Source organism: Hippoglossus hippoglossus, chromosome 3, assembly GCF_009819705.1.
Source record: "Hippoglossus hippoglossus isolate fHipHip1 chromosome 3, fHipHip1.pri, whole genome shotgun sequence".
Classification (NCBI taxonomy): Eukaryota; Metazoa; Chordata; class Actinopteri; order Pleuronectiformes; family Pleuronectidae; genus Hippoglossus; species Hippoglossus hippoglossus.
In genome coordinates, this window is record NC_047153.1 from 2987443 (window position 1) to 3012337 (window position 24895).

At 43.4% G+C, this 24895-nt stretch overlaps 2 protein-coding genes across 3 annotated transcripts; one reads left to right on the forward strand and one right to left on the reverse strand.

The window, feature by feature from the left end:
• Positions 1 to 355: 355 nt before the first annotated feature.
• Positions 356 to 6357, reverse strand: LOC117752111 (very-long-chain (3R)-3-hydroxyacyl-CoA dehydratase-like). 2 transcript variants are annotated; one of them, XM_034569280.1, is made up of 11 exons: positions 5823 to 6357; positions 4387 to 4432; positions 4211 to 4284; positions 3168 to 3332; positions 3017 to 3068; positions 2764 to 2874; positions 1814 to 1941; positions 1615 to 1727; positions 1413 to 1519; positions 1172 to 1303; positions 356 to 556 (listed from the first exon to the last, which is right to left on the reverse strand). In XM_034569280.1, exons 1-11 carry the CDS (start codon positions 5901 to 5903, stop codon positions 480 to 482), a joined length of 1086 nt encoding a protein of 361 aa, XP_034425171.1. In that variant the 5' UTR covers positions 5904 to 6357; the 3' UTR covers positions 356 to 479. The 2 variants fall into 2 exon arrangements, with proteins under 2 accessions (XP_034425171.1, XP_034425179.1); XM_034569288.1 differs by having other exon boundaries at positions 3017 to 3065; positions 5823 to 6325.
• Positions 6358 to 7882: 1525 nt separating this feature from the next.
• Positions 7883 to 12813, forward strand: slc22a18 (solute carrier family 22 member 18). The gene is made up of 10 exons (XM_034569128.1): positions 7883 to 8053; positions 8821 to 8918; positions 9051 to 9196; positions 9671 to 9803; positions 10048 to 10160; positions 10885 to 10995; positions 11306 to 11406; positions 11490 to 11591; positions 11730 to 11850; positions 12267 to 12813. Exons 1-10 carry the CDS (start codon positions 7919 to 7921, stop codon positions 12452 to 12454), a joined length of 1248 nt encoding a protein of 415 aa, XP_034425019.1. The 5' UTR covers positions 7883 to 7918; the 3' UTR covers positions 12455 to 12813.
• The last annotated feature ends 12082 nt before the right edge of the window (positions 12814 to 24895 follow it).

The window sequence follows — 24895 nt, forward strand, 5'->3', positions numbered from 1 at the left end:
AAAGACCATGACTCCTCATTGAAATCTTTTAGAAATATATTTGAACAAACAAGGACACGATTCCCGATGTTACGATGTAAACAAAAACCAGTTGGTACGTTGGAATGTTCCTAGATGGGTTCTTCTAGGTCAGAGACTGTTGCATTTCCAATGATAAACAATATTACACATTAAACATTCTGATGAAAACATGATTCTAATATTCCTTCATTGCGGATTTTCAGCTTTGTGAAATGTGAAAAGGGAGAAAAGATATGAGGACATGAGAATAAGTTAAACTCACAGCAGGATTCACAGTTCACCACGTGGAGGAAGGAGGTGACCAGTACACCAGTACACCAGTACCAGTACCCCCCCCCAGGTGATTATACGTGTGTGTGTGCAGGAAGATGAGAAAAGGCAAAAAAACAGGAAAACAGCTGGTTCATCTTTGAGTGGACGGCAGTTCAGAGTGTGTTCACAGCGAAGCGGCTGATGGCTCAGTGGACTTTCCGTTTCCTCGAGCGGTATCGCCGCCTCCGCTGCTTGTACAGGTGACGGAAGTTGATGAAGAGTCCTGAAGAAGAGAGGGAACCTCGGTCATTATTTAATCCACAGGTTAGATGAACTGTTGAAGCCTCCAATGCAGTTAAAGTTCAGAAAACAGAATAGAAAAATCTTTCTAGACATAGACTGTTTATCGTCATCTTGATCACCCCCTAGTGGCCGGCTGCAGTATAGGTCATCAACCTCACCTCCTCCATGATAGGTGATTTGAAACGAACTGAACTTTTATTAAATTGAATGTGCGTACGAATAGATTGATCTGTTTTAAACACTGTAACTGTCACTGCCCACATTCGTCCATGAGAGTTTATAGGAGGAGGTTGTGATAATGAAAGCAGCTGTTCTGCCCAACACAACTTCCTGTGGCACTGCTCACTTACGCCTGTTTCGTTTTTTCGACGTGCACGAATATGGATGAAATCGCAGCAGATCACCAGCAGAGGGCTCTGACTCTGTTTCCACATCTAACGTGAAGTATAAATGAGACTTTAGACGCCATTAACAGGCGGGTCTTTATCGGCGGGACCTCGATATTACAGCTTCACGCCACGATCACATCTTTGTTTATTTACAGTCCTTGGAGGATGAATCAGAGTGCATTGTGGTAAGTGAGTGGTTGTCTCACCCAGAAACATGAAGACCAGGTAGAGCTGCAGAGTGTAGGAGAAGCTCAAAGACCCCCCCAGCACGGCGGGGAGTGCGACGCTGAACAGACGGGTCTCGTCAAAGATGGGCAGGGACTGGATCACAGCCACCGCTGGGGGTCAGTACAGAACGACACGCCGCCGTCAACAACAACCAACCACGACAGCCACCATTTTATCAGTACACATAAAAACCTCCTCTTTAACCAAGGAGTCACCGACCTTCAGCTACGACGCCCAGCGGGTACAGAGGGATCCAGAGGCTGTATCTCAGCCACGTTAACAACTTCCAGTCGGTGCCGATGCACCCCAGCATGTAGAACGGGTACCTGGTGTCAGAGAGGGGGAGGGGGGGGGGGGGGGGTCTGATGTTACAGCCGGAAACAAAACAAGGGCCACAGAGGACAGAGGAAGCTGAGCTGACCTGAAGATCTCGATGGTGCTCCACAGGTAGAAGACGAAGAACACCACGGGCTTGTTCTGCATCTCCTCCAGGGCGCCGAAGATAACGAACAGAATGACGTTCCTCCCGGCCACCTGCAACATCACACAGCCGAAATCAGAGGAGACGTCAGATTAACCTCTAACGATTTACAGTAAATGTATTTCCCCGCTGTCTTCACCTGTATCATAGCAGGAAAGAACGCCGACTTCACCAAGCCCAACAAGGGATTAATGACCTCGAGCGCGGCCATCATCTGACAGAAATACATCATGTCGGCCATGGTGTGGAAAGTGTCGTAGAACGAATCTGTCGAGCAGCGAGAGACAGAAGCAGACAGACACAATGAAACAGGACAGTGCATGAACCACTATTCATAATCCTCGGCATTTGCAAAACAAAACACGCAGCCGTGCTCCTGTTTCTATTCAAATCAGCTCATCAGTGAAAAGATCCTCACAAACCAAACAGACCTGCTGCTGCACAGTGGTGCTTAAACTATCGTCTCGTAATCATTTGCAAATTCAAAAGCTGTTAATAAATATGATTTACATAGTTTTAATCCTTATTTTAATTTTCATTTCCGATGAAATCCTGCTTCTACTCAACTGTTTCACGCTGAGTGTCGTTGTTTCCCCCTTTGCCAAGATTTTGTGTGATGTGTTTGAATAAAGCACAGGAACATTATCAAAAGGGATTTAAAATAGAGTGACTAAATATAAACGGTGATGGATCACCCAACTCCAGGAGGGAAAATGACAGAAACTAGAGCAGTCAGAAGATCAGACGGGTTTTAAACAAACCCACCGGTCAGCCAAATGAATGTGAGCTGGGAAATTACCACAAAAACTTTTGTAAACATCCCAGATAAAGAAAAAACTTCCTTATTCTACACTTTGCTGTGCACACACAGTTTTTCCTGGGCGATGAGCTACGGACATGTCAGATAAAGAACCCTGACTTTACGTTTGGTTCCGATGATCTGGTTCGTTACTCACACATCTGGATTGTCTGGCTGCACGTCCCAGGACCATTCCCATACATTTGGGGACACGTGTGTCAGGAAGACAACACTTTCTAAAAGCTGGTGGAGCAACGTGAAGTCTTCAGCAACTGACGTGATTCACAAACCTTGACCGAGGATGAAGAGTCGAACCGTCATGTTGACAAAGATCCAGGAGAATCCCAGGAACTGCACGAGGTTGTACATGAACAAGTAGCCTTTCTTCAGACCCAGGTACGCTGAGGAGCAGAGACAGAAGAAGATAAACTAAGTAAAACAATGTTAATACACATGCAGAATTCCTCCTGGAGTTCATCCAGTCAGAAAATCTGATTCATCCATGAGGGCTTTTTTTTAAAGTTGATTTATTTATTGACTCACGATCTTTACGAACTCTCGACTCCACACTGATCTTGTTTATCTTCTCCTCCTCCTGAAAAAGAAATCACACGGTCAAAAACCTTTTCTGGGAAACACCACTTTACTCTCTCTTCCGAGCAGACTTGTTTTTAGTGTTTTTTTTATTTTCTACCTTCGCCTGAAGCTCCATCTCGGCGTCGGACTCGTCCTGCCAGCGGTCGAAGTCAGGAGCCAGAAACAGAGGCCTCTTCTCCTGCAGCGTCAGCCGGTCCCACCAGCGCTCCTCCTGCTTCTTGATCTTGATGTCCACCTGCCGCTGGGTGGACCTGTGGTTGATCTGCAGTCCGCCATGACACACACAGACTGTTAGATTACAAATGACTCTACCAAGCCCTGAATGTGGCAGACTGCATCGACCTGGAATAAAAACCTGCTTCTTTTTGTCTCCTGAATATCCCAGGACGTTGTTGTCTCAGCAAATCAAGACTCACTTCTGCTCAAAGCGTTTTTCAATCAGCGTTCACCTTGACTTGACCGCAGCCTCTTCTAGTTGGTACTTCTGCTCAATCAGCAGCGAGACGCACTCACTCAAACTTCCCACTTCGGACAGCATGCATGACGAAACTACGCTTGAATTAGTTTCTAACATAAAAAAAATTAAGAATCTGGCTGGAAATATTGCATTTTTAGTTTAATGCCATTATTTTAATCTTGAATATGTATTTCCGTTCATCCTAAAGCAAAGATGGAGGTTGTGGACTGAACACATTTACATCTGCACCTCAGCAGCCTCTGACATTTACTCGTCCCGACACCACTACAATTTATATTTTGGAAGATAACACAATAAGACATAATACCGTTTAACAACAAATATGTCAAATAGTTACTATCAGACACTGTGGGGAATAAAACAGTAAACAGTAGATCACATTACATCCATTATCTATTCCACTTGTCCTGTGAGGGTCCGTGTCAATCCCAGCTGACTTGAGAGCGTGGGTCAGCATACGGAGACAAACAATCATTCACGCTGACACTCACACCTATTATCAAGTCTCCAATTAATCCAAACACAACCTCGATGTGTTTGGACTGTAGGGGGAAGCCAGAGCAGCGAGAGAAAACCCAGCACAGACACAGACACAGACACAGACACAGACACAGACACAGACACAAGCAAAACAGGCAACAACATTAAATGACGATCATTACCTCGGCTCTGACGGGTTCCAGGAACTCCAAAATGAACTCGTATTCATTGTCCCCTTTAGCTCCGTGGCCCTGTGCTGTGGAACAACATGAAGATGACAGTTATATTTGTTATAATAATATCAGGTGTGTGTGTGTGAACTCTTTCTTAAACACTAAGTAAACTGTCAAACACAAACCTCTGAACTGAAGTGTGTTGTTTTCTTGCAGGCTGATGTCGAGGTTCTGAAAATGTTAAAACAAAAGATATTCATCAAAACCAAGCGGATGCACACGATGGACGTGTTGTCACCAAATGACACAAGAGAGGACGTGTTAACAGATGTTCCACAAACTGAGGCAGACTAGTGTATTTGTTGGGGACTACTTTCAGCAGGCGTATTAATTCAGGGTCGTGTACGTGGGATCGACGGACATGCACCTTCTGTACGTGACAGAGAAACTCAGTGTTTTTCTTTTTATATTTTACAGGCTGTGCTCTACGGCTCGTGCTCGGTGCTGAGCTCCACGGAGAGAGGACAGTCTTTCATTCATCGATCTAAATGGACCCAACGTGTGTGACAGCTGTTCTCCATCCGTCTCGTAAGTGGCTGAACAAGATCCGGCTCCACCATTAACATCCATGCATGTTTTATGAGACCTGATCGAACCTGTGGACGCTGAAGACGAGAGGAAGACGAGAGGAAGACGAGAGGAACCCGTGTCTCATGTTACTGATGCAAACACTCAGCTGGTGCATTTACAATAAAAAGGACCAAGAGACAGACTGAGTGTGGAGGTGGAGACACCCCCCCCCCCCCCCCCCCAAAGAATCTCACATTACAAACCTAATTACACATTTATAAATTAATAACTGACAGTTATAACCACATACATGATTTACTGAAGGACGAAACACACGGGTTTCCTTTGTTAATGACGTTTATAAGCACAGGATTGACGGCTCGGGGTTCATATAATGAATTTTAATCCTGGAGGAGCATTTTCCACAACCTGGAAATAATAATCCATCCACAAATAGGAAGAAGATACAGTAAATATATATCTTCTTCGTTGTATTTCTTATTTTAGGGTTTTGTCTTCGTCTCAACCTGTACTTGAGAATAAAGGTATTTTCTATTTAATCATCAATAAATGTTATCAATAAATAAGTAGTATTTTTATTTAAACCAACTATTTTGTGATGTTTTATAATAATAATAATAATAATAATAATAATAATAATAAACTTTTTAAAACAAATAAACAAAGGTCAGGACATTTCAGGACTCAGGTAAATTAATTCAGGATAAGTTAGAATAACACAGAGAATAAGATGCAAACAGTAAAAACAATAAATATAGATTATCTGAAATATTAACATATTTTCCTCTAATAAGTATTAATGGTTAATTTAGCTTCATTTTCTACAACATCCACTCAGCTAACAGCTAAGCTAACATTTAAGCTAACCCCACAGAGGGTTAGCAAACATCAGCAAAGGTTACACAGCGTTAAGTGGAATAAATATAATGTTATTAAATAATAACACGTTATCATTTACAGTGAACGATCAGCGGGTAAAGGCTGGAGGAACCCGGGTGGATGGGAGCTGTCTGGGGGGGAGGGGTCCTACCTTAGCATCGCTCAGATCCACCCGGAGGAGGATGTCTCCGTGCCGCTGAGCCCAGTACACATGAGGAGTCAGGATCTGCATCGTCACGGCTCGGATACAAACATGACACAGCACCGGGGGAAGTCTGCAGGAAGTGTCCGGGAGAAGGTGCTCCTCTGACGGTCACACGGAGACGAACCAGCCGCTACACAGCACCGGGGGATGTCTGCAGAAAGTGTCCGGGAGAAGGTGCTCGTCTGACGGTCACACGGAGAAGAACCAGCCGCTACACAGCACCGGGGGATGTCTGCAGAAAGTGTCCGGGAGAAGGTGCTCGTCTGACGGTCACACGGAGAACAACCAGCCGCTACACAGCACCGGGGGATGTCTGCAGAAAGTGTCCGGGAGAAGGTGCTCGTCTGACGGTCACACGGAGAACAACCAGCCGCTACACAGCACCGGGGAATGTCTGCAGAAAGTGTCCGGGAGAAGGTGCTCGTCTGACGGTCACACGGAGAACAACCAGCCGCTACACTCACGGATGATGGAGCGGATTTCCGGGTGGATGTTGCTCACTGTCTTCAAAATAAGATCCCCAAAGTTTTTTTTTATTTTTAAAATCCCTGTGTTTTATTCATGTCTGTTCATGTACATGTACTTTAAACATAAATAAATCATATTAAATGACCTAAATGTGTGGATTTCACTCATTTTGACACTTATTTGAGATCTCATGTTCATTTACCTTTCAGTTTTTTGTTTGATATTGATTTATATTTATGTATATTTATTTATTTCACTATTTCCCAATAAGCTATCGAATGTTTTCTAGCAAACAGCCACAGAGTTTGGTACAAATTGATTGCAAAGACATAAAAACAAAGACAGAAAACCATGGGCATAGTGCCATGATAAAAGTGAGGGAGACCAACTTTTAAAGGAAATGAGTTTATTGAGGATTGTAATCTTACAAATTCAGTTAAAATGAACGTACACTAAAATGAACGTACACTCCTCTAAATGTGACCTGAAATTTACTTATATACATATATACAGTACCAGTCAAACGTTTGGACACACCTTCTCATTCAATGGTTTTTCTTTATTTCTCTTTCTTTCTACATTGCAGATTAATATTGAAGACATCCAAACTATGAAGGAACACATGGAATTATGTGGTAAACAAAAAAAATGCTCAACAAACCAGAATATGTTTTATATTTTAGATTCTTCAAAGTAGCCACCTTTTGCTTCGATGACAGCTTTGCACACTCTTGACATTCTTTCAATCACAGATTCTTTCAATGACTGGATGCTGAACAAATGGCTCTGTATATAGTGGACCCGCTTTGAAGTACCAATTGGCTTTAATCTTGAAATGGTCATTCCTTTGATTCTTTAATATGACCACGCCTTTGATCCTTTTATGTGCCCATGCCTTTTATCTTCCAAGATTCTTAAATTCAAGTTTCTAAAGATTCCATCCTGCACTAAGCAGCTATTGTCAATATTTTGTACTATCATGTGAATCCCATGGGGTTGTGGAACCATGTAATGCTTATCAGTTCAATTTTGTGCATAGCAGTGAGTAATCATATGTATTTGTAATAATAGTAAAAGTATAAGTAAAAGGGGTGTGCAACCTTGTACTGGAAAGAAGTTGTGGTGTCGTGATATGAAAACAGTTCTACATTCTGACGGCATTGGGAATAAATGGATATTTTTTATTTAAATCACATTCCTCTATAAGAAATTGTAATGCCAATTAAAAAAAAAAAAAAATGATGAAACTATTAGCCTCAAATTTCACTCCAAAACTCAATACATCCCCAAAATTACGACGCGCAGCAGGAGCACTCGAACGCCTCAAACTTGCACCTTCACGTGCGGTGGGACTTTTCACGATTTAAACGTCCGGGTTCGCTCCCGTCGTTCTTTCCGGTTTTATGTAACTGTTCCAGGCCGAAGGGAGCGTCCACACCTCGGGCTCCGCCTCCTCCTCCGCCTCAAGGGGAAAGTTCAGCGGGCGAGCGGGCGGATCGCAGCGGGCAGGTGACTCCCCCTGGCCCCGCGGTCACCTCACAGTCTCCCGGTGAACGTCTCCTCCGGACGTCGACATGAGCGGAAAAGGTGAAGTTTCTCCGCCCGGAGCCGAAGAGGAGCGGAGCAGGAGGAGCAGGATCATCAACGTGGTTTATCTCATCACCGCTGTGGACACCACGCTGATGTTTCTGCAGTTTTCTGTCACTCCGGTGAGTTTGAAAAAATGATCATAATCATAATAACCAGGTAGTTATGTCAGCGCAGGAAGCTGACATTTCCGAGCCGGCCGTGAACGTGAGGCTGGAGAAGCTGCAGGAAAAAACATAAGAAACTGAGATGCGTTCAATGTCTGTTGTTGTTGTTGTTTACATATACTACAGATGCAATAATGATGCATTCAGACACTTTAACACCACATTTACTAATAATACTGTATAACTAATACACCACAGTACTTACATTACAGGGAAACAGCTTGAAAATACACTGAGTGGACAGTGAATTTACTAAAGTACACATCTGAGGTATTTGTACTTCTCAGCAGTTTGTTTTTATGCCACTTTACACTCATACACTCCCTGTCAGTGATATTTTTGTCTATTCCACTCCAGTTATTTTAGATTTTTATTCTTATATCCCTCTCGTCGAGCAGCGTGATCTTCAGTCTGCTCTGGCGTGGAGGTTTGTGTGTCTGTCCGTTAGTTTGTGTGTTTGTGAGCAAGACTACGCACATCTGTGAATTTATTTGCACTCTTTTGACATTTCAAGATATAGTGTTTGTCGAGATAGATAATAATTCACGGGTCTTGATGAAGAAAGAAAATTACAAAATTTTTGGGAACTGATATTCTGGAGTGTGTGTAGTTGGATGTGGTTTAATAAGGAGACTGTTGTAGATCCCAACTGCTGTGAGTATATCAACACGCTGTGAATAAGATGTATTTTAACGTCTGTACTTTCTTCATGTCTCCTTTAGTATTTGGCAAAGAAACTGGGCTTTGACACTTTGTGGGTCGGTTATTTACAAACCACGGTGGGCGTCATTCAGCTGTTCGGGGGTCCAGTGTTTGGAAGGCAAGTGCAAAGCAACGATGACGACACAAACCAAATGCATGGAGCCTTTTCCTGATGTGTGTCTCCCGGGGTCATCGTCAGCGTTGTGTGTCTGTGCGGCTGAACACTTTGTGTGTCTGTTCCTGTCGGCAGGTTTGCAGATCTCCACGGAGCACGAGCAGCTTTGTCTCTGGCCTATGCTGCAACTGTGGTTTTCTTTCTGCTTCTGGCCGTAGCAAGCAATCCTATGATGCTGTTCCTCCACAAAATCCCCACGGTCTTCATGCACGTCCTGCCTGGTGAGCGCCCCCCCCCCCCCCCCCCCCCCCCCCCAGCTACAGTCCTCCTCTCTCGATCACTTTTTACACATGGATGTTTAAACTCTCTCTTACGGGCCCTGGGGCCAGTGTTTGCTGTAGGTGTGACACCCTGAGTGAGCCTGTATGAAAATGTTCTGAATTAGGCTGTTTTTAAAAGGTAAACTGGCTCCGGGGCATGAAGCTCCTCAACTGTCAGGGTGGCACCGCACTGTTGCCTCACAGCAAAGAGGTCTGCGGTTTGAATCCTGGTTCTTTCTGCGAGGAGTTTGCATGTTCTCCCTGCGTCTCTGTCTTCCTCCCACAGTGCAAAGACGGGCAGATTGCCGTGAGCGCTCTCCACGAGCAGCGTCGTCAAAACGCATAATTTCATCATCATCTAACTTGAATTCATCTCCCCGGAAGTAGACCCAGTTTCACTCGGTTCTGTTTCTCTCCTCCCTCCTTCGCCTGCAGCCTCTCAGATGGTCATCACGGACCTTTCCCAGCCTGAGAAGCGGGCGGATGGTTTGTCCAAACTGGGTCTGAGTTTTGGCATCGGCATGATCGTCGGCTCCACGTTGGGCGGACAGCTCAACACGCGCTATGGGTGAGTGACGCCGTGCAGCAACGTTCAGACGTGCACTGAAGTCTGGACACTGAGCGTTTCCAGAGAGGCTCTGTGGGAGAACGCTGTCTGGAATCTTATTTCACAGTAAAGCTTCTCGCAGTGAAACACTCTGCCCCTCGTGGAACTGTTTCCTAACATGTCCACCTTCAACCAGATACAGACGTTGAAATGACTTCACCTCGATTCCTCCTCCTGACTCGGCTGCGACTCTGTATTTCCCCAGGGAGACGTTCACTGCATGTTTTGGTGCGGTGGGGAGTTTCTTCACTTTACTGCTGGTTTTAAAGTTTATCCCGAAAACAACCAAAGATCAAGCTTCAAGCAGCAGCGCAGAAGGTGAGACACGTTTCCTCCTGGGGCATCTCCTCGTCTCTCTCAGTTTGTACCAGGTATAAAAAGCTGCCGGCACACAGGCTGGTGCTTTGGATCGTTGAACATATTAATTTAGATGCAGGGCGCTTCACACTGTTTGCTTTTTATTATCTGCCTTTTACTAATTGGTTAATTAGTTTACTTAAAAAAAAAAGTGATCAGCTGATTCATCATTAATGAAAATAAAATTAGAGTTTTAATGTCAATCCAAGCTTTGTTTAAAGGGTAAATTAATGGGACTTATATTATCCTGAACTAGAAGCAGATACAACTTTGTCATTGTTTTAAGTTTTTAAGAGGAAATGTTGCTTGGGTTTGGGGTAAGATTTATAGAAACAGGTTTTTATATTTATATACTTTTCTGTCACTTTTACACAACAAGTCACATAGAATCTAGTGACATCTAGTGGTGAAGTGTCGTGTTGCAGCTGAACACCCCTCACATCACTTAATGGATATTATACATGTTTGGTGGAGTAAAAAACAAAAGGTGTTGAGGAGGATTTTGCAGTTTGAGTTTGTCTCTTAAGATAAAACAACCAACTCTACTTTCCTCCGAGCCCGTGTGCTTCTCAAACTCTGTTCCTGTATATTCACATATTTCACTTGTTGTGGTCATTTGACCTCATCACCTGGCGGTTGTGTTGGTTTGTGTGTTTTACATCAGTTGTCTTGTTTCTCTTTGCAGGTGACGACAAAAACAAGTCATTGTTCAACGTGGGAGAAATCACCAGACTGATGAAGTTTCCAGGAGTCAGTCTGACCTTTGCCGTGAAGATAGTCGCAGGTTTACCATCAGGTGCGAGTCACTGATCTTAACGTTTTTAAAGAAGATCTCTGTGTTAACTTCTCACATTTCATCCCAGTTTTAATTTGTTTTCAGACATTATCGTAATAATTACATGAGATCACATGTTTCCATCTGACCTGAACATGTGAATATCATCAGTGCTCAGTTCAGTCTGTGTCGCTCCGTCTCGCAAACACTAAAATTATCTTTCATAAGAAATATTTAAGTGCAGCCGTCTTTGATTTACGGTTTAATAGAAATAACAAGTTCAAAGTCAGCTCGCAAAACGTCAGTGTCATCGGTTCCTTTCTCTCCACAGGGATTTTTCAAGTCATGTTTTCGGTCATCGCGTTGGACTTCTTCAAGCTGCTGCCCGAGCAGAACGGCTACATGATGGCGTACTTCGGCATCGTGCAAATGGTTGGTGTCCAGACTCAAACTGAAATCGGAGACTTTGTGTGATTGGTGCGGCCGCTGATGACCGACGGCGATGCTTGTTCCAGGTTATCCAGGGTGCGGTGCTCGGCCCTCTCACGATGAGGTACTCTGAGCGGTCGCTGCTGCTCCTGTCCATCGGGGTCTCTGCTTTGGTCGGGCTGGCTCAGGTGAACACAGAGACACACCGTGACATCGTCAGTTACTGCACTGGACCATGATCCAGGAAATCTTGGTCCAGGAAAAGGAGGGAAAATGTTCCCTGTTCATCTTTGACTGTAATAATCCAGACTTCTGTCCGTCTGCAGGTTTACATCGAGAGCGTGTTCCAGTTCTGCCTCAACGTCCTCCCCATGATGTTTTCTCTCAGTATATTTAACGTCATCACGAACACCATGCTCACCAAGAGCGTTCCGTCGTCCGACACAGGTGACGTCCTCCCGCACCGCACACACAACCAACAGAGACTGATTTCATCTGATTTAACATTACACATTCAAATCACTGACGTTTAAAGCAACGCCATGTCGCTTTTACTGAGCAACAGCGCCCCCTGCAGCCCAGTGCCCAGGATCCCTGGCTTCCTGAGCTGCGGCTGTAAACAAATCCACCAAACTCTGTTCAGAATTCTTCAAATATTGGAGGAAACATTCTCCATGTTCACACTCACGCTGCTGTTGAAAGATACGAAAGTTGCATCGTGTTGTTGTAAGTTAAACCCACATAAATGTATATAAATACAAAAGAACCTCAAGATAGAGACTCAGCTCGTACGACATGATGAGAACTAAACAAGTATTACATATGTATTTATCCCCATGCGCCCGATCTGCTCTTCTTCACAGGCACAATGCTCGGGCTGTGTGCGTCCGTTCAGAACCTGCTGCGCACGGTCGGCCCGACCGCCGGCGGCTTCCTGTATGTGAACTACGGCATATCAGCGATGGGCCTCATGCAGTTTGTGGTGAATTCTGGGGTTTTAGTTTTTCTGATGCATCGTGGGATCCAGAAGAAAACGGAGCACAAGGACTGAAGCACAAAAAGAGCTCTTCTTCCAAAGAGGAAGGATGGAATCAGTGTTTGAGTTTTAGGATCAGTTGTTTTTGTACGTTTACACTCAAACACTCTGCTGCAGTTGTTCCATGATGAGATTCACATGTTTCCTCCGGTGGTTGAACGTGTGACTGAGGCTCAGGACCAAACCACTAGATGGCAGCAAACCCCTCATTTTACCTGACGGTGGTTTTCATCATGTTCACTGGGACATTTTTTTAAATCAGTCGGCTGATGTGGAGATTTTATTATACATCAGAAAATACGATTATATAATCGCGACATTTGTAATGATCTTTATTTTCTCTTGTTGTTGTTTCTCAATAAACATTTGATTCATTTGCAGACAGCAAAGTTTTCCTCATTCATTCAAGATCATTTTGGATTTACTTCTTAAATCATCAAAATATAAAGACAATGACATTTATTAACGATAACAAAAGTGGATTTCTGTACTGATTGGGAACTTTATTTTTATTCAAAACTAGAGGGAAGTTACTGAGACTTACAAAGTTACTTCAAACACTTCAGTAAACTTGAGTATTTACATTTTCTGCTGCTTTATAATTCTGCTCCATCAGATTTCAAGGAGAAGTGAAGCAGTTTTTGCTGCTCCTACATTTATCTGATGACTTGAGGCAGCTACCAGATACTTTTCAGGAAGATGAGATCGGGTTTCAGTTTTTACGATCTTTAAAAATAAAACACAAGACCATGATTGAAATAGTTTTCTTCGTGAACCTTCGACGTTGTGAAGCAAAACATTCGATTGACGTGTTTTTAGATGTCAAGAGTTTTCAGGAGATTTCAGCTTTAAAGTTCACAGATGGTTTCATGAAACAGCTCAAAGGGGTACTTCCTCTTTTGATACAGAAATAACATTTTGTTAATGAGTTTGTACTCTTACTGTATGAAATTTGAAATGCACTACTTAAAATTAAGTACTTTTTTGATTGTTTTATTTGCCGTAATACTCGAGGAAAGAATCCAAATCCACGTTGAGCCACTGTTTAAAGAATTAAATCACAATATGCACACAACAGTTGTGCTGTGAGGATAAACGAATCCTTTAGAGTTAGTTGTTGTCGTTCACGTTCAGCTCTGTTGTTCCACCTCCGTTGCTAAGCCGCAGCATGTCGGAGTGATGTCACCCAATCTGCAGCAGGTGCTTTCATTGTTTTACTTCAATATTAACAATCCCAGATAAATATGATCTTATCCCAGCAGCAGGGGGTCAGAAGCGTTCAGGGGCAATAACAGAGCAGACGTCACTTCCTACGTGAGGGAACTGATCGCACCAACGGGACTGAGAGATATTTTACGATTATAGATTTATAGTGTTTTATTGTAGTATAGATGTGTATTTTGTAGTTTTCAAAAATCCGCGTTAGTTTGTTTCGCTCAGTCAAAAATAGAGAAAGTGTTTTTTACATGAGCATTTTGAAGCAAAGTATTCAGCCTGAGCTTTTTGCCACTGTCTTGTAAAATATCACAAAGTTAGGATAGTTTTACTGTCAGTAAAAGTAACTATTACAAGTTTGTCATTTTTCCCTTGGACTAAACATATATATTCCAAAAATCTTCTTAAACAGATAAAAAAATAATGTTATAATTGATAATTTGAAGAGTAAGAAATATCTGTCAGGCAATTTTTTCAGAGAGAGAAGTGATTTGTTTGTCACCTCAAGTTTACATTTTTAAAAAGTCCGAGCGAGCGTATAGGAGGAGAATCTTCTGAGCTGATAGGCTGTGACGGCCTGTTGAGTCGGACTGCACCTTTAATGTGATCAGCCGTCTCACAGCAATCCCATCATCTGAGCCTGATCCCACAGCTCGCTCGTTACTCGCTGCTCCGACCGCTACTTTCTCCAAAACACATATTTTATTCAGGTTGGAGGAGACACTTTACTCTGAGCTCACAGAAAATACAACAGAATAACTATCTCCGTTTCGCCGTCTGACTTGAAGAGAATTGCAGAAGGATCTGAGGGGTGTCACTGTATCTGTGGCCCCGGGGGGGCGGCCCCGGCCACTGGAGGGGGTGCCCTGTTACACTTGGGCCTTTGAGTGGTGGGGAGCCGGGACAATGCTGTTGTTAACACTCCTGACGGGGACCTTTGGGTCCTCTGAAAGTTTAATGTGACTCTGCGAGCGACCTGCGCTCACTGAGGTCAGAGATGAGCGCCGCCCAACGCTGCCTTGTGTCGGTGCATTGGAAACTAAACGCCAGCGTCGAGGGGGGGAGGGGGGGGGGCATCGAGTCCTGGCCTGGTTTTGTCTCCTGTGGCATCGATAATGAGGCGTCTGTCTCCACCTGCCGCACGGAGAGATGAGGCTCACTGTCTCACAGGTCACCTTTCTGATTTGTCCAACGCAGCCGGGGACAGAGCAGAGGAGCCTTCAGCCTAAATGTTTTATAACACACAGCTTCCTTATTTCCTTTGTGACACACACACACACACACACACACTTCAATCTTAGTGAGGACATTCATTGGCATAATCCATTCCCTAGCCCCTTACCTTAACCTTAACTAAATGCCTAACCCTAACCTAAACCTGATTCTAACCCTAAAGCCAAGTCTTATCCCTGAAACAGCCCAATGACAAAGTGAGGACCAAGATGTGCTCACAAAGGTATAAGTACAGGAACTGCATTATTCCTTGTGTAGAAACAGGATTCATGTGAAACCACAGATTGTAACACAGCTGATTCTTGCTCAGAAATAAAGGGTTCATGCGACCGCACAGCTCCCCCCCCCCCCCCTGGTCCTCCTGTGGGCCTCGTGGAGCTGGTGGAGTTGGCCACAGGAATGAAAGGTGATCTTCGGGGGGTTTTGTCTTGGTGTAATCAGACAGCGACATCATCAATCATGAGGGGGGAATTACAGCGGGCGACAATGGGAGATAAGATAATGAGTGGGGCCACAGCGACCTGGTGAGGGACGGCTCGAGTTCCCGTCCTGATTACATGCACAGGCCCGACCGCTGGGGAGGCTGGACGCACAAATCCAAGGCGAACGGAAAAAGTTTGAGTCGAGTCAAAGCGAACGAGCAAAGAACCGCACGTAGTTATACCTGTAGTTCGTAATCATCAAGCTTTAATGTCTCCTCTCTTAACTCGCACTGATATCTAATGTTCAGGAGTGGAACTGTGGAGCCGTCCATTAGAAACTCGCTGTAATGTTAGGACATGCTCGTGAATTCAGGCAAATCTCAAGGGACAAAGCAAATGTTTTATTCTCCTCGTCGTTCCCGCGGAAGTGAACGTGAGGCGAAGCTTCTCCGCTCTGCGTGTGTTTGCCCCCGATGGAATGAAACGTGTGTGATGGTTAGTTACTCCAAAGATATTACGTTTGCTTTGAAGGTCGTTGATATTGATTGATGTTGCTCAGCAAATTGAAGAGAACTTTTTCCTTTTTCGTATTTTGTGTTTATTACGGTGGCACAGACCACAAAGGAACCACCAACACGAAGGAGCCGTGACGCCACACTCCAAATTCACACACACTCATAGATGTCACTTCCTTAAGTATACCTGATTCCCCGAACCCGACGTGGTTTGTTCTGCTCAGATGAAATCACGGCTGAGAAGGCGGCTGGTACATTTCGCAGTTCGAGCTGAAAGTCAGTTGCATGTCGTGTTGTTTACAGTCACAGCTGCACGAGTTCGTAACATCTGGTTGTCGGCGCCTCCACCTCGCTCTCATTGGCTTTTGCCTGTTTCTGTCGGAGCCGATTATCTTCATTATATTTACGATTGGAGATCGAGGAGGCTCTGACTCAATCGGTGGCATTAAGATTATTTAACAAGCCCCTCCTCACACTTCAGGATTATTTGGGCAGATAATCGGCACCGACTGACCTCCAGTTTGCCAACAACCCTGCGATCGGGTCAAATCGGGTCTAAAAACAGGTGCAGAGGCCTTAACGTGTCCTGTCTGCTCTGTATCTGTGGCATCACTGAGCCTCTAAAGAGACAGACCCTCCTCTTCCTCAGTATCTGTATCCTCAGCAGCTCTGAGCTCTGAGCAGAATGCTGTGGACCACACTCTCACTCCCTGACATGTGCCGCTGCTCACTAATCCTCCAGTGACGCCTCCCCGCAGCATCGCACTCCACAGCAGAACAATGAATGACCACTGCGCCGACCTCGGAGGGCAGCCGGCTCCTGCTGCATCAGACGGGATCTCCCCCCCCCCCCCCCCCCCGTTTCCCCTCTTTCACTTTTCTGTTCCGTTCGGTTGATGCACAGGAGCTGCTGCAGATGATCTCATAACATCCCCGGGGACGTGCTGTTTATCGTGCACAGCAAATGATGCTGTGCACGAATTGTTTTCCTCAGGATTAGGACAGTTGGAGATTTGAATGTTTGGAGCTAATATGAAAAGAGAGGATGTGGATATCAGTTTAATTAGGACTGAGCCGATTAGATAACAATATGATGCATTCAAAAGGCGGGAAAAAGCGCGCCGGGGGGCATCTGTTTGAATTAGCGACTGTAAGCTCTGCATGTTGTTAGCATGACTCATATAGAGCAGCATCTGTGTTCTGCGAGAATAAATCGGACCATTATTGGTGATATGGTTCAGCTTAGTTCATCACGTGTGACGCAACCAGGACTTCGTGCACCGGTCTGAGCCGGAGCGTCTGGAGACTTCGGTCTGAGACGTCCAAATATCAAAACTTCCATTTGGTGAAGCTGTGATGTTTTTTTCTGAATTTTCTGAATTTAAAAGTGCATAAAAACCTCCATGAATATGTAACTAAGATGATCACAGCAGTGGCTCTATGTGCAGCCCAGTCTTCCATCACACGTCTCTCAGACACTGCCCACGCAGCACTCAGGGTCCATGTGGGGTTCAGCAGCTCACCCAGGGACACTTCGGGCCCGCCGAAAAAGACCGGGGTCGAATCGCCGACCTTCTGGTTAGTCGACAACCCGCTCTACCTCCTGATCCACAGTGGCCCATGATATTCTGTTGCACTAAGGTCCACGAGGAGCCGCATTCTTAAAGCAAATGTGTTGAACCTGAACCTGGGAGCTGCCACACTTTTACAAAGTTAGCCGGTATATGCAGGAATATGTTGTTTTCGATGCGGGCAACTTTCCCATTGCCAGTAGAGGGGTTCAACCTTCCCTGTTCTCCCCCAGTGAACCTGAAACCTGTCTGCTGGAGAATCCTTTGACCCGGGAGTGAATTCTGGTTGTATCCTTTCCCACTGCAACAGTTACTGAGTGTTAGTGGGTTTTCTGACCAGTGGTAAAGGAGCTTTACCGCCTTCATTGGGACTCTTGTCCAAAGTGGTTCTAACAGAAACTTGGTGCTGTTGCAAGTTCTCGAATAAAACCCATCTACTATGTGTTACTGATGATGTTTGGGACTAGAACTCAAGAGAAGAGCAGGGAGCCACTCACTCTGCAGACGACCGGCTCCTTTCAGGTTCAACGTTCTGAGCAGACGTGTGATATTTACTCAGGCCATTGATTTCCTCACACTGATTATTATTTGGATGGCAGATGGCGGGCCGGTGATAATCCCAGCTGCCCATTGGCTTGACCCTTTGCACTCCACCCACCTCCTCCCAAACCAACAACCCCCCCCCCCCCCCCCCCCCCCTCCACAGACACCTTAACGAACCCGCTGAGCCGCGCGGCCAAAGAGCTGCTTTAGACTGGTGAGTAATGGCTGTGTCAGCAGTCAGCGATGAGCCAGAGGGTGAGGAGGGCGGGTGAGGGTTTGAGGGGGTGAGCGGGGGGGTATTAGAGGCCCATTAAAGCTAAGTGGACTGTATTGTTAATGGAGATCGAACTGTAAACACTGAGGTGCTACTGTACAATCCTGACACCCACAAGCACAAGCTTTTAAATGTATTTATTGCTTTAAATAAAAATGTATAATAAAAAATATATTTTACTATGTATTTAAGTAGAATATATATATATATTTACATCTCAAAGGTTGTAGGATTTTGGGACATTTTGTATAAATGTTTTTTTTTATTAAACATTAATTTCATAAATCAGTTGATCAAAGTCTAAGATGTAAAAAAAAATTGTGAAAAATGCAAAATCCCTACAACTGAAAAATTGCTTATTTTGTCAAAAGCATAAAAAAAAAACTTTGACATGAAGGAAACAACTGAGAGACGGAGCGAGAGCTGTCTCCATCAATCAATCAATCAACCAATCAATCAATCAATCAATCAATCAATCAATCAATCAATCAATCAATCAATCAGATACAAATCTTTCTTTAATCCCAAACTTCCTGATAATATCCCTGATGGTTCTACGAGATCATGAAACTCAGGAGAAACTTTCAGATGCTTCTTAAATATCTGATGTTTTAGGATAAACTGTGAAAGTACACATTTCTCTTTCCAGTTCATCCTTCATCTGTTAAAACAAATATAATGTTGCCTACGTGTAACAATGCTCGGTTCAGTTCAGCCTCATTCGCTGTAATCTTGCTTCCTCTGCATTTCCACAGGAGCTCTAATCTAAAGTCATCTGAACTAATCCTCAGCAGCAGCGGCGGCGGCGGCGGCGGCGGCGGCGGCGGCGGCGGCGGCGGGCGAAGGTAAATTACGCCTGTGACTGAACCATCTGCACGACGTGTGTCTCTTTAGGTTGTTTTACCCAAATAATGCAAAACTGAAAATCGATGTGAGTTATATTTCTTAACAATAAACAGCAACAACATAGTCTCCTACAGCTCTAATACAAGGACAAGACAAGAAGGTGGTGGATGGAGAAGCCATAAGAGATAATATTGTATTTGCTGGTGTAGATATTTACGACACATGGATTAATGTAGGGGCCAAATGAGATGGTGCTGGGGCTTTCGGGGCCCTTGAGGGTCCTGGGCCTCCGGGAGGTTTAGTGGACAGACGGGTCAACGCGACATTGGACTTGAACTCAGGAGGCAACTATAAATATATGAGTTCCCTTATTATTGAGACCACAGCGATACAGGTTCTAACACCTCAAGTATTTATTAAAACCCAAATTTAGCCCCATCTTTCCCTCAACCTTAACCACAGGGTTCTCACATCATAAAACTGACTTGTTGTTTTGAACACTTTTTGGAAGGAACTGACTCATGACATCATCCTGCCAAGAAGATAATTGATCCACACGGTTTAATCGATTTCATAAAAAATCCAAACCAAATAGTTTCAGAGGTTAAAACCAATCAAAGGGGCAAGAAACTGCATTTTGTCATGAAGTGCAGAGGGTTTGTAATAAAGGATGAACTGCAATTAAAAACTACTCTGGAAGTTCACAGCAATACGAGAATCATTATGTTTGATTCTGCTCAACGTTAGAAACCCAACCAAATAAATATCTGCAGCTCCGTTGGGACACAGTTAAAAAGTCCACGTTTCACTTTCAGTTTTTACATATTTGAAGCGAGGTTTTGCTTCGTTCTATTTCGTTGTTCATCAGCTCAACACATTCTCGCTGAATCCGGCACGAGGCCTCAGGTTTTGTTTTTGTTCCTCTTTTGTGCATCGCGAATGCAAACAGTGTTAATTAAAACAAAACACAAAGGGACAACACCCCCAGCAGCAGCAGCAGCAGCAGCAGCAGCAGCAGCAGCAGCAGTTGGCCGCTAAGTGTGTGTGAATCTGCTAAACAAACCGCGAGGCCCTGAGCTGCATCAAGAGGCTCAGCCGAGGTCCAATCTGACATTTATCTCTCCGGGCTGTTCTGCTGATGGCAGCGCGACGTCGCTTTAGGAAGCAGCTGTTTACTGTCAGAGATCTAGGTCAGGACGGGGAGAGAGGAGCTGCACGCGGCCAGACACACTCCTGCCAGCAGCTCACACACACACACACACACACACACACACACACACACACACACACACACACACACACACAGACACACACAGACACACACACACACACACACACACACACACACACACACACACACACACACACACACACCGGGCTCCAGTACATCTGCAGGGGCCCCTGAATGAGTCAAGGGGCCCAGAGCTGGACAGAGGACCCACCAGCAGCACGCCAGGGATTATACACATTTAGAAATAAAACCTTTATCATCCTTTTTTATTCACAAGTGCATCATTGTAGTTTATTATATATTTATTCTATTATTTTACACATCTACTTTATTGGTATTTTTCACCTTTAACTGATTTAAAAGTTCCATATAATCCTTGTTATTTCTTTCACCTCTTTTAATCTCTTCACTTCATCTATTCTACTCATTTTAATCTCTTTTATTTTTCTTAAAAGATTGTTTTAAACTGTGCGTTTCGGATTTTAAATTGTTTTTCTTTTAATTTGGTCTCTGTGTTGTTTTAAATGTCCCCGTCCGGCCCCTTGAATCGACCTGCTTCATAAGTGACGAGGAATTAGGAACTGAAAACAAGAAATAAACTAAAGAAGGACGAAGTACTTTGTCAAACCACATGATCTTCATCAGCAGATCTGCTTTATCCCAAATAGAACAACAAAAACAAATTTGAAATGTATCCTGATACTTTTCTAAATTGAAAATGAATAATTTTATCAACTTGCAGAGTTAATTTGAACGTTTCCTCATGAAGTCAAAAGGAAATGTGCTGCAGTCGTGATGAAGATTCTTCTAAATGTACTTAAAATCAATGAAAATGACATGTTACAGTTCACATCAAATTACCTGCACCTATTAAAGATTTAATAACCTTTTAATATGCAACAGGTGAGAAGTCACCACCTGCATTTCCTCATATTTACACCTTATTTTTCACCCTGGGCCTAAACTGTCTGACAGGAAGCAGATTTTATATATTGAACGTATTTATATTGGATTGTTGTTGTGTTGCAGTGGAACATGTGTCTGATAGAAGTGTAACACAAAACAATCCATCCTCTGGGAACCATGAGTATAAACAATAACTCTATAAAGTTTTTAACACTCTGACAGAGTCACTGGCACTTTGGTTTATTCATTAGAACAGAAAACACAACAAGACGTAAAAAAGCAGCACAACAAACTCTTAATTCATATTTTAAAATGTCGACGGACTCGTGTGCTTTTTCAACTCGACATTCCCTGAGATGAGAGACGTGGAAGATGAGGATCTGCTGCCGCTGTTTTCCACCTGACGCAGGTAAGAGGCTCAGGAGCCACAGTCCGATCCCAAAGGCAGCTTTATCACCCTGTTATATAACACACACACACACACACACACACACACACACACACACACACACACACACACACACACACTGATGCACGGCTGATGTGAAGACGCAGCCGCTCTGCTGTCGTCAGCACTGGTCAGATCAGATTTAACAGCCCCCCCCCTCCTCATATCCACACTCCTTGAGTTCTCTCCATGATCCCATGTGTGTGTGTGTGTGTGTGTGTGTGTGTGTGTGTGTGTGTGTGTGTGTGTGTGTGTGTGTGTGTTTATCCTCTCTTATGTGTGCTCAGGCAGGTGAGGTTGAAGATGCTGTTGGGTGGCGGTGATGTCATCAGGTGTGTGACAGCAACATGGCCGACCACTTGTTTTTGGGATCACTTTGTTTTATTTTACCGTATCAACTTTGACCCCCTTAAAACCCACGATGCTTATAATCATGAGCCCCGAGCACAAAACCAATTATGAAAAACTTTTCGAATTAAAATTTCAGTCAAGTTTATTTTTAAAGCACATTTAAAATTGTGCAATAAAAACATGGAGAGAAGAATAAAATCAAATCAAACTCAAAAGCCTTAGAAAAAATACAAAACACTTGAAATTTACAAAAAACTACACGTTAAATAAAAACATTTCTATAAAACATCAATGTAATACTCCCATGACTAATATACAAAAAGCAAATATTAGTGTTTTAAACTGTGGTGTTTGACAAATACATAAAATGAAGATCAGTGGACTTGTTCATTAATGTGGTTACACAACTCCTCTAATCATTCTTTGAATCCTCATATTAGGGCTCCTCCTCCCCAGATAAGCTCTCTGTCTTGGCCTAATCTATGGTCTGCTCATGTAAGCAAGTCCTCGCCTGAAACGTGAATGTGTCTGCGTGTGCTTCAGCTTCTTGTTGTTATGTAAAGTGTGATAAAGCTGCAGAGTCATCTTCTAAACATAGAGAGCAGATCTGAGGCTCAGCGCCTTCACACTCCTGCTGCAGGAGGTGTCACACAGATCGGACTGTGAACACGAGGGAGGATGAGAGGCAGGTATCAGAATAAAGGAAACGGCAAATTTATTTGTCTCATCATCTCAACACCATTACAATTCAAAGTGCGTCACACAAAAGTCGTTGCAAATTGTAAAAGCAACACAAATCAATGCTAAAAAAAAAGCATTTAGAATTAACATACACAGATTTATCAATTAACTTAATTAATTAATTAGATTGATGTAAATAAAAAGATTAATTTGATTTATTTAAGCAACATTTAACATAGAAATAGAAAAGAAAAGAAAAAAGAAATAAAACATTAAAAGTAACAGTGCAGTGTAAGAAATAAGTAATATTTGATCTTCAATATTGATTTGAATATTCAATTAAATCATAATTTGTATAATAACAATTAAGTAAAAATATCAAGGAAAAGATAGATTTTTTTGTTATTAAGAATAAAGTTGAAGCAAACAATCATGATTTAAAAAATTTTTTTTGCTGCAGTCGTTCAGACTAAAATAGTCTCTAATGGACAAATGAAAATAAATCTATGGTTTCACCAAACACTGCAGCTCACTCAGCTGTCAATCACTCAGCTGTCAATCACTCAGCTGTCAATCACTCCTGGACCTGGATTTAAAAGGACCAGAGGAATCAACATTTCAACTCCATTCTAGAAATGAAAATCATTTTATGTTCTGGTCCAGATTCTCTTGTGTAACGTTTCTAATAAAAATAATAAATAAATCACCTGCAGGTTCAGATTCAGATGCAGAGAGAAGGAATAACAGAGGAATAAAGATCCCGGCCCGACTCAACATTTATTGTCGGCGTCTGAGAGCGTTCACTTATTGTTTGAGTGGATTAAACACGTGATTTCAATAAATAATAAAGCAATAATCCTGTCACTCATCAGGTCCTTTTTTAGCTCATGAGATATTAAAAGGAAGCGGCAGCATAAGTAAATTAAACCTGAATAAAACATGAAGAGGAGGTGAAGCAGATACTGGGTTTAGTCCAAATCATAAACTGGTCTAAATGCTGCTTTTATCAGCATCAGTTATAGACAGTTATATACTTTCAATTCTAGGTATAAACCCTATAATGTACAGAATCACCATCATAAGTATAGAAAACATTATTTTAAACTAGTTAAAGTGTCTCTTTTTATACATATGAGCAAAATGTGCTACTTGGACCTGTAGAGCCACGATGTGAACCAATCCCAGCTGATATCGGTGAATGGTTTATTTTTTATACGGCACTTTTCTAGTCTTGACACTCAAAGCACTTTAAATTACTTTAACACACATTCACACAGTGCAGCACTTTCTCTCTCACACATCACTCACACATCGCCGGCAATGTGGGGCACACGGAACAGGGGGGAGACCGGGATCGAACCGTCTACCATCCGATTAGTGGACGACCCGCTCTACTTCCTAAGCCACAGCCATGAAGCAATAAAGGAATAACTTTACTTCCATCACGTTTCGTTCTGCTGCTTCCCAACTTGTGACCTGAGTGTTTGTGCGGAGAAAGTCGAGCTCCATAACTTTTTATTCTTTATGTTGTAGTTTGTTTTGAACACTGAGCAGAAGCAGGATATTCATTCTTCGTCTCTGGTAAAAAAACTTCGTCCCTCCTCCTCTCCCAGTAGGAGACAGAAACCCTCTGTGTCGCTAATCAGCGTGTGATTGGGTGAAGTCGAGCAGAAACTCCGACTGGAGAAGACTAATTAACTGGTAAATCTCACAAAGGTCAACAGTGTGCGGGCCGAGGATGAGGAGAGTCGCCACCATATGGCTAAAGATGCCACAAGAAGTGTGTCTTCACTGCTCTTTTAATCTTTTGAGCTAATTGTGTTTCTTCCCCCCCCCCCCCCAGCCTCCCGTCGACCGTGCTGCAGACAAAATGTGCTCAAACTCTAATCTACTTAACTGCTTTACACTTTGTTTTTTCCAAATATGGTCGGGCCTTGTTATCGAGGATCTGAAACTCGCTGACGTCGACACATTTTCTACTCAGAGCTTTACGCAGATGAAACAGCTGGAGCGAGGTGAACATGGTGGTGGTCAGGACAGATGTTTTCATTTCTTCTTGATTATACAGATGTAGATTAATACAAAATAATTGATTCACTTTGAATAGTCAAATTAACCCTGAGTTACACTCTGGATGAAAACACGAGTTCATTTAAAGGTGTGATGTGTTTAACTCTCATTTGAGCTGAAGCCAGGATTTCAAGCTGCTGTCATCACCAC

What these genes read in the sequence shown, in the direction of transcription:
- LOC117752111 (XM_034569280.1), bottom strand. Translation starts at nt 5,903, where the DNA reads ATGCAGATCCTGACTCCTCATGTGTACTGGGCTCAGCGGCACGGAGAC. An exon ending in TGGATCTGAGCGATGCTAAG is followed by an intron (nt 4,433 to 5,822) that starts GTAGGACCCCTC and finishes TAACATTTTCAG; the next exon opens with AACCTCGACATCAGCCTGCA. An exon ending in TGGAACCCGTCAGAGCCGAG is followed by an intron (nt 3,333 to 4,210) that starts GTAATGATCGTC and finishes GGCGGACTGCAG; the next exon opens with ATCAACCACAGGTCCACCCA.
- slc22a18 (XM_034569128.1), top strand. Translation starts at nt 7,919, where the DNA reads ATGAGCGGAAAAGGTGAAGTTTCTCCGCCCGGAGCCGAAGAGGAGCGG. An exon ending in CTTTGGTCGGGCTGGCTCAG is followed by an intron (nt 11,592 to 11,729) that starts GTGAACACAGAG and finishes GTCCGTCTGCAG; the next exon opens with GTTTACATCGAGAGCGTGTT. An exon ending in CGTTCCGTCGTCCGACACAG is followed by an intron (nt 11,851 to 12,266) that starts GTGACGTCCTCC and finishes TCTTCTTCACAG; the next exon opens with GCACAATGCTCGGGCTGTGT.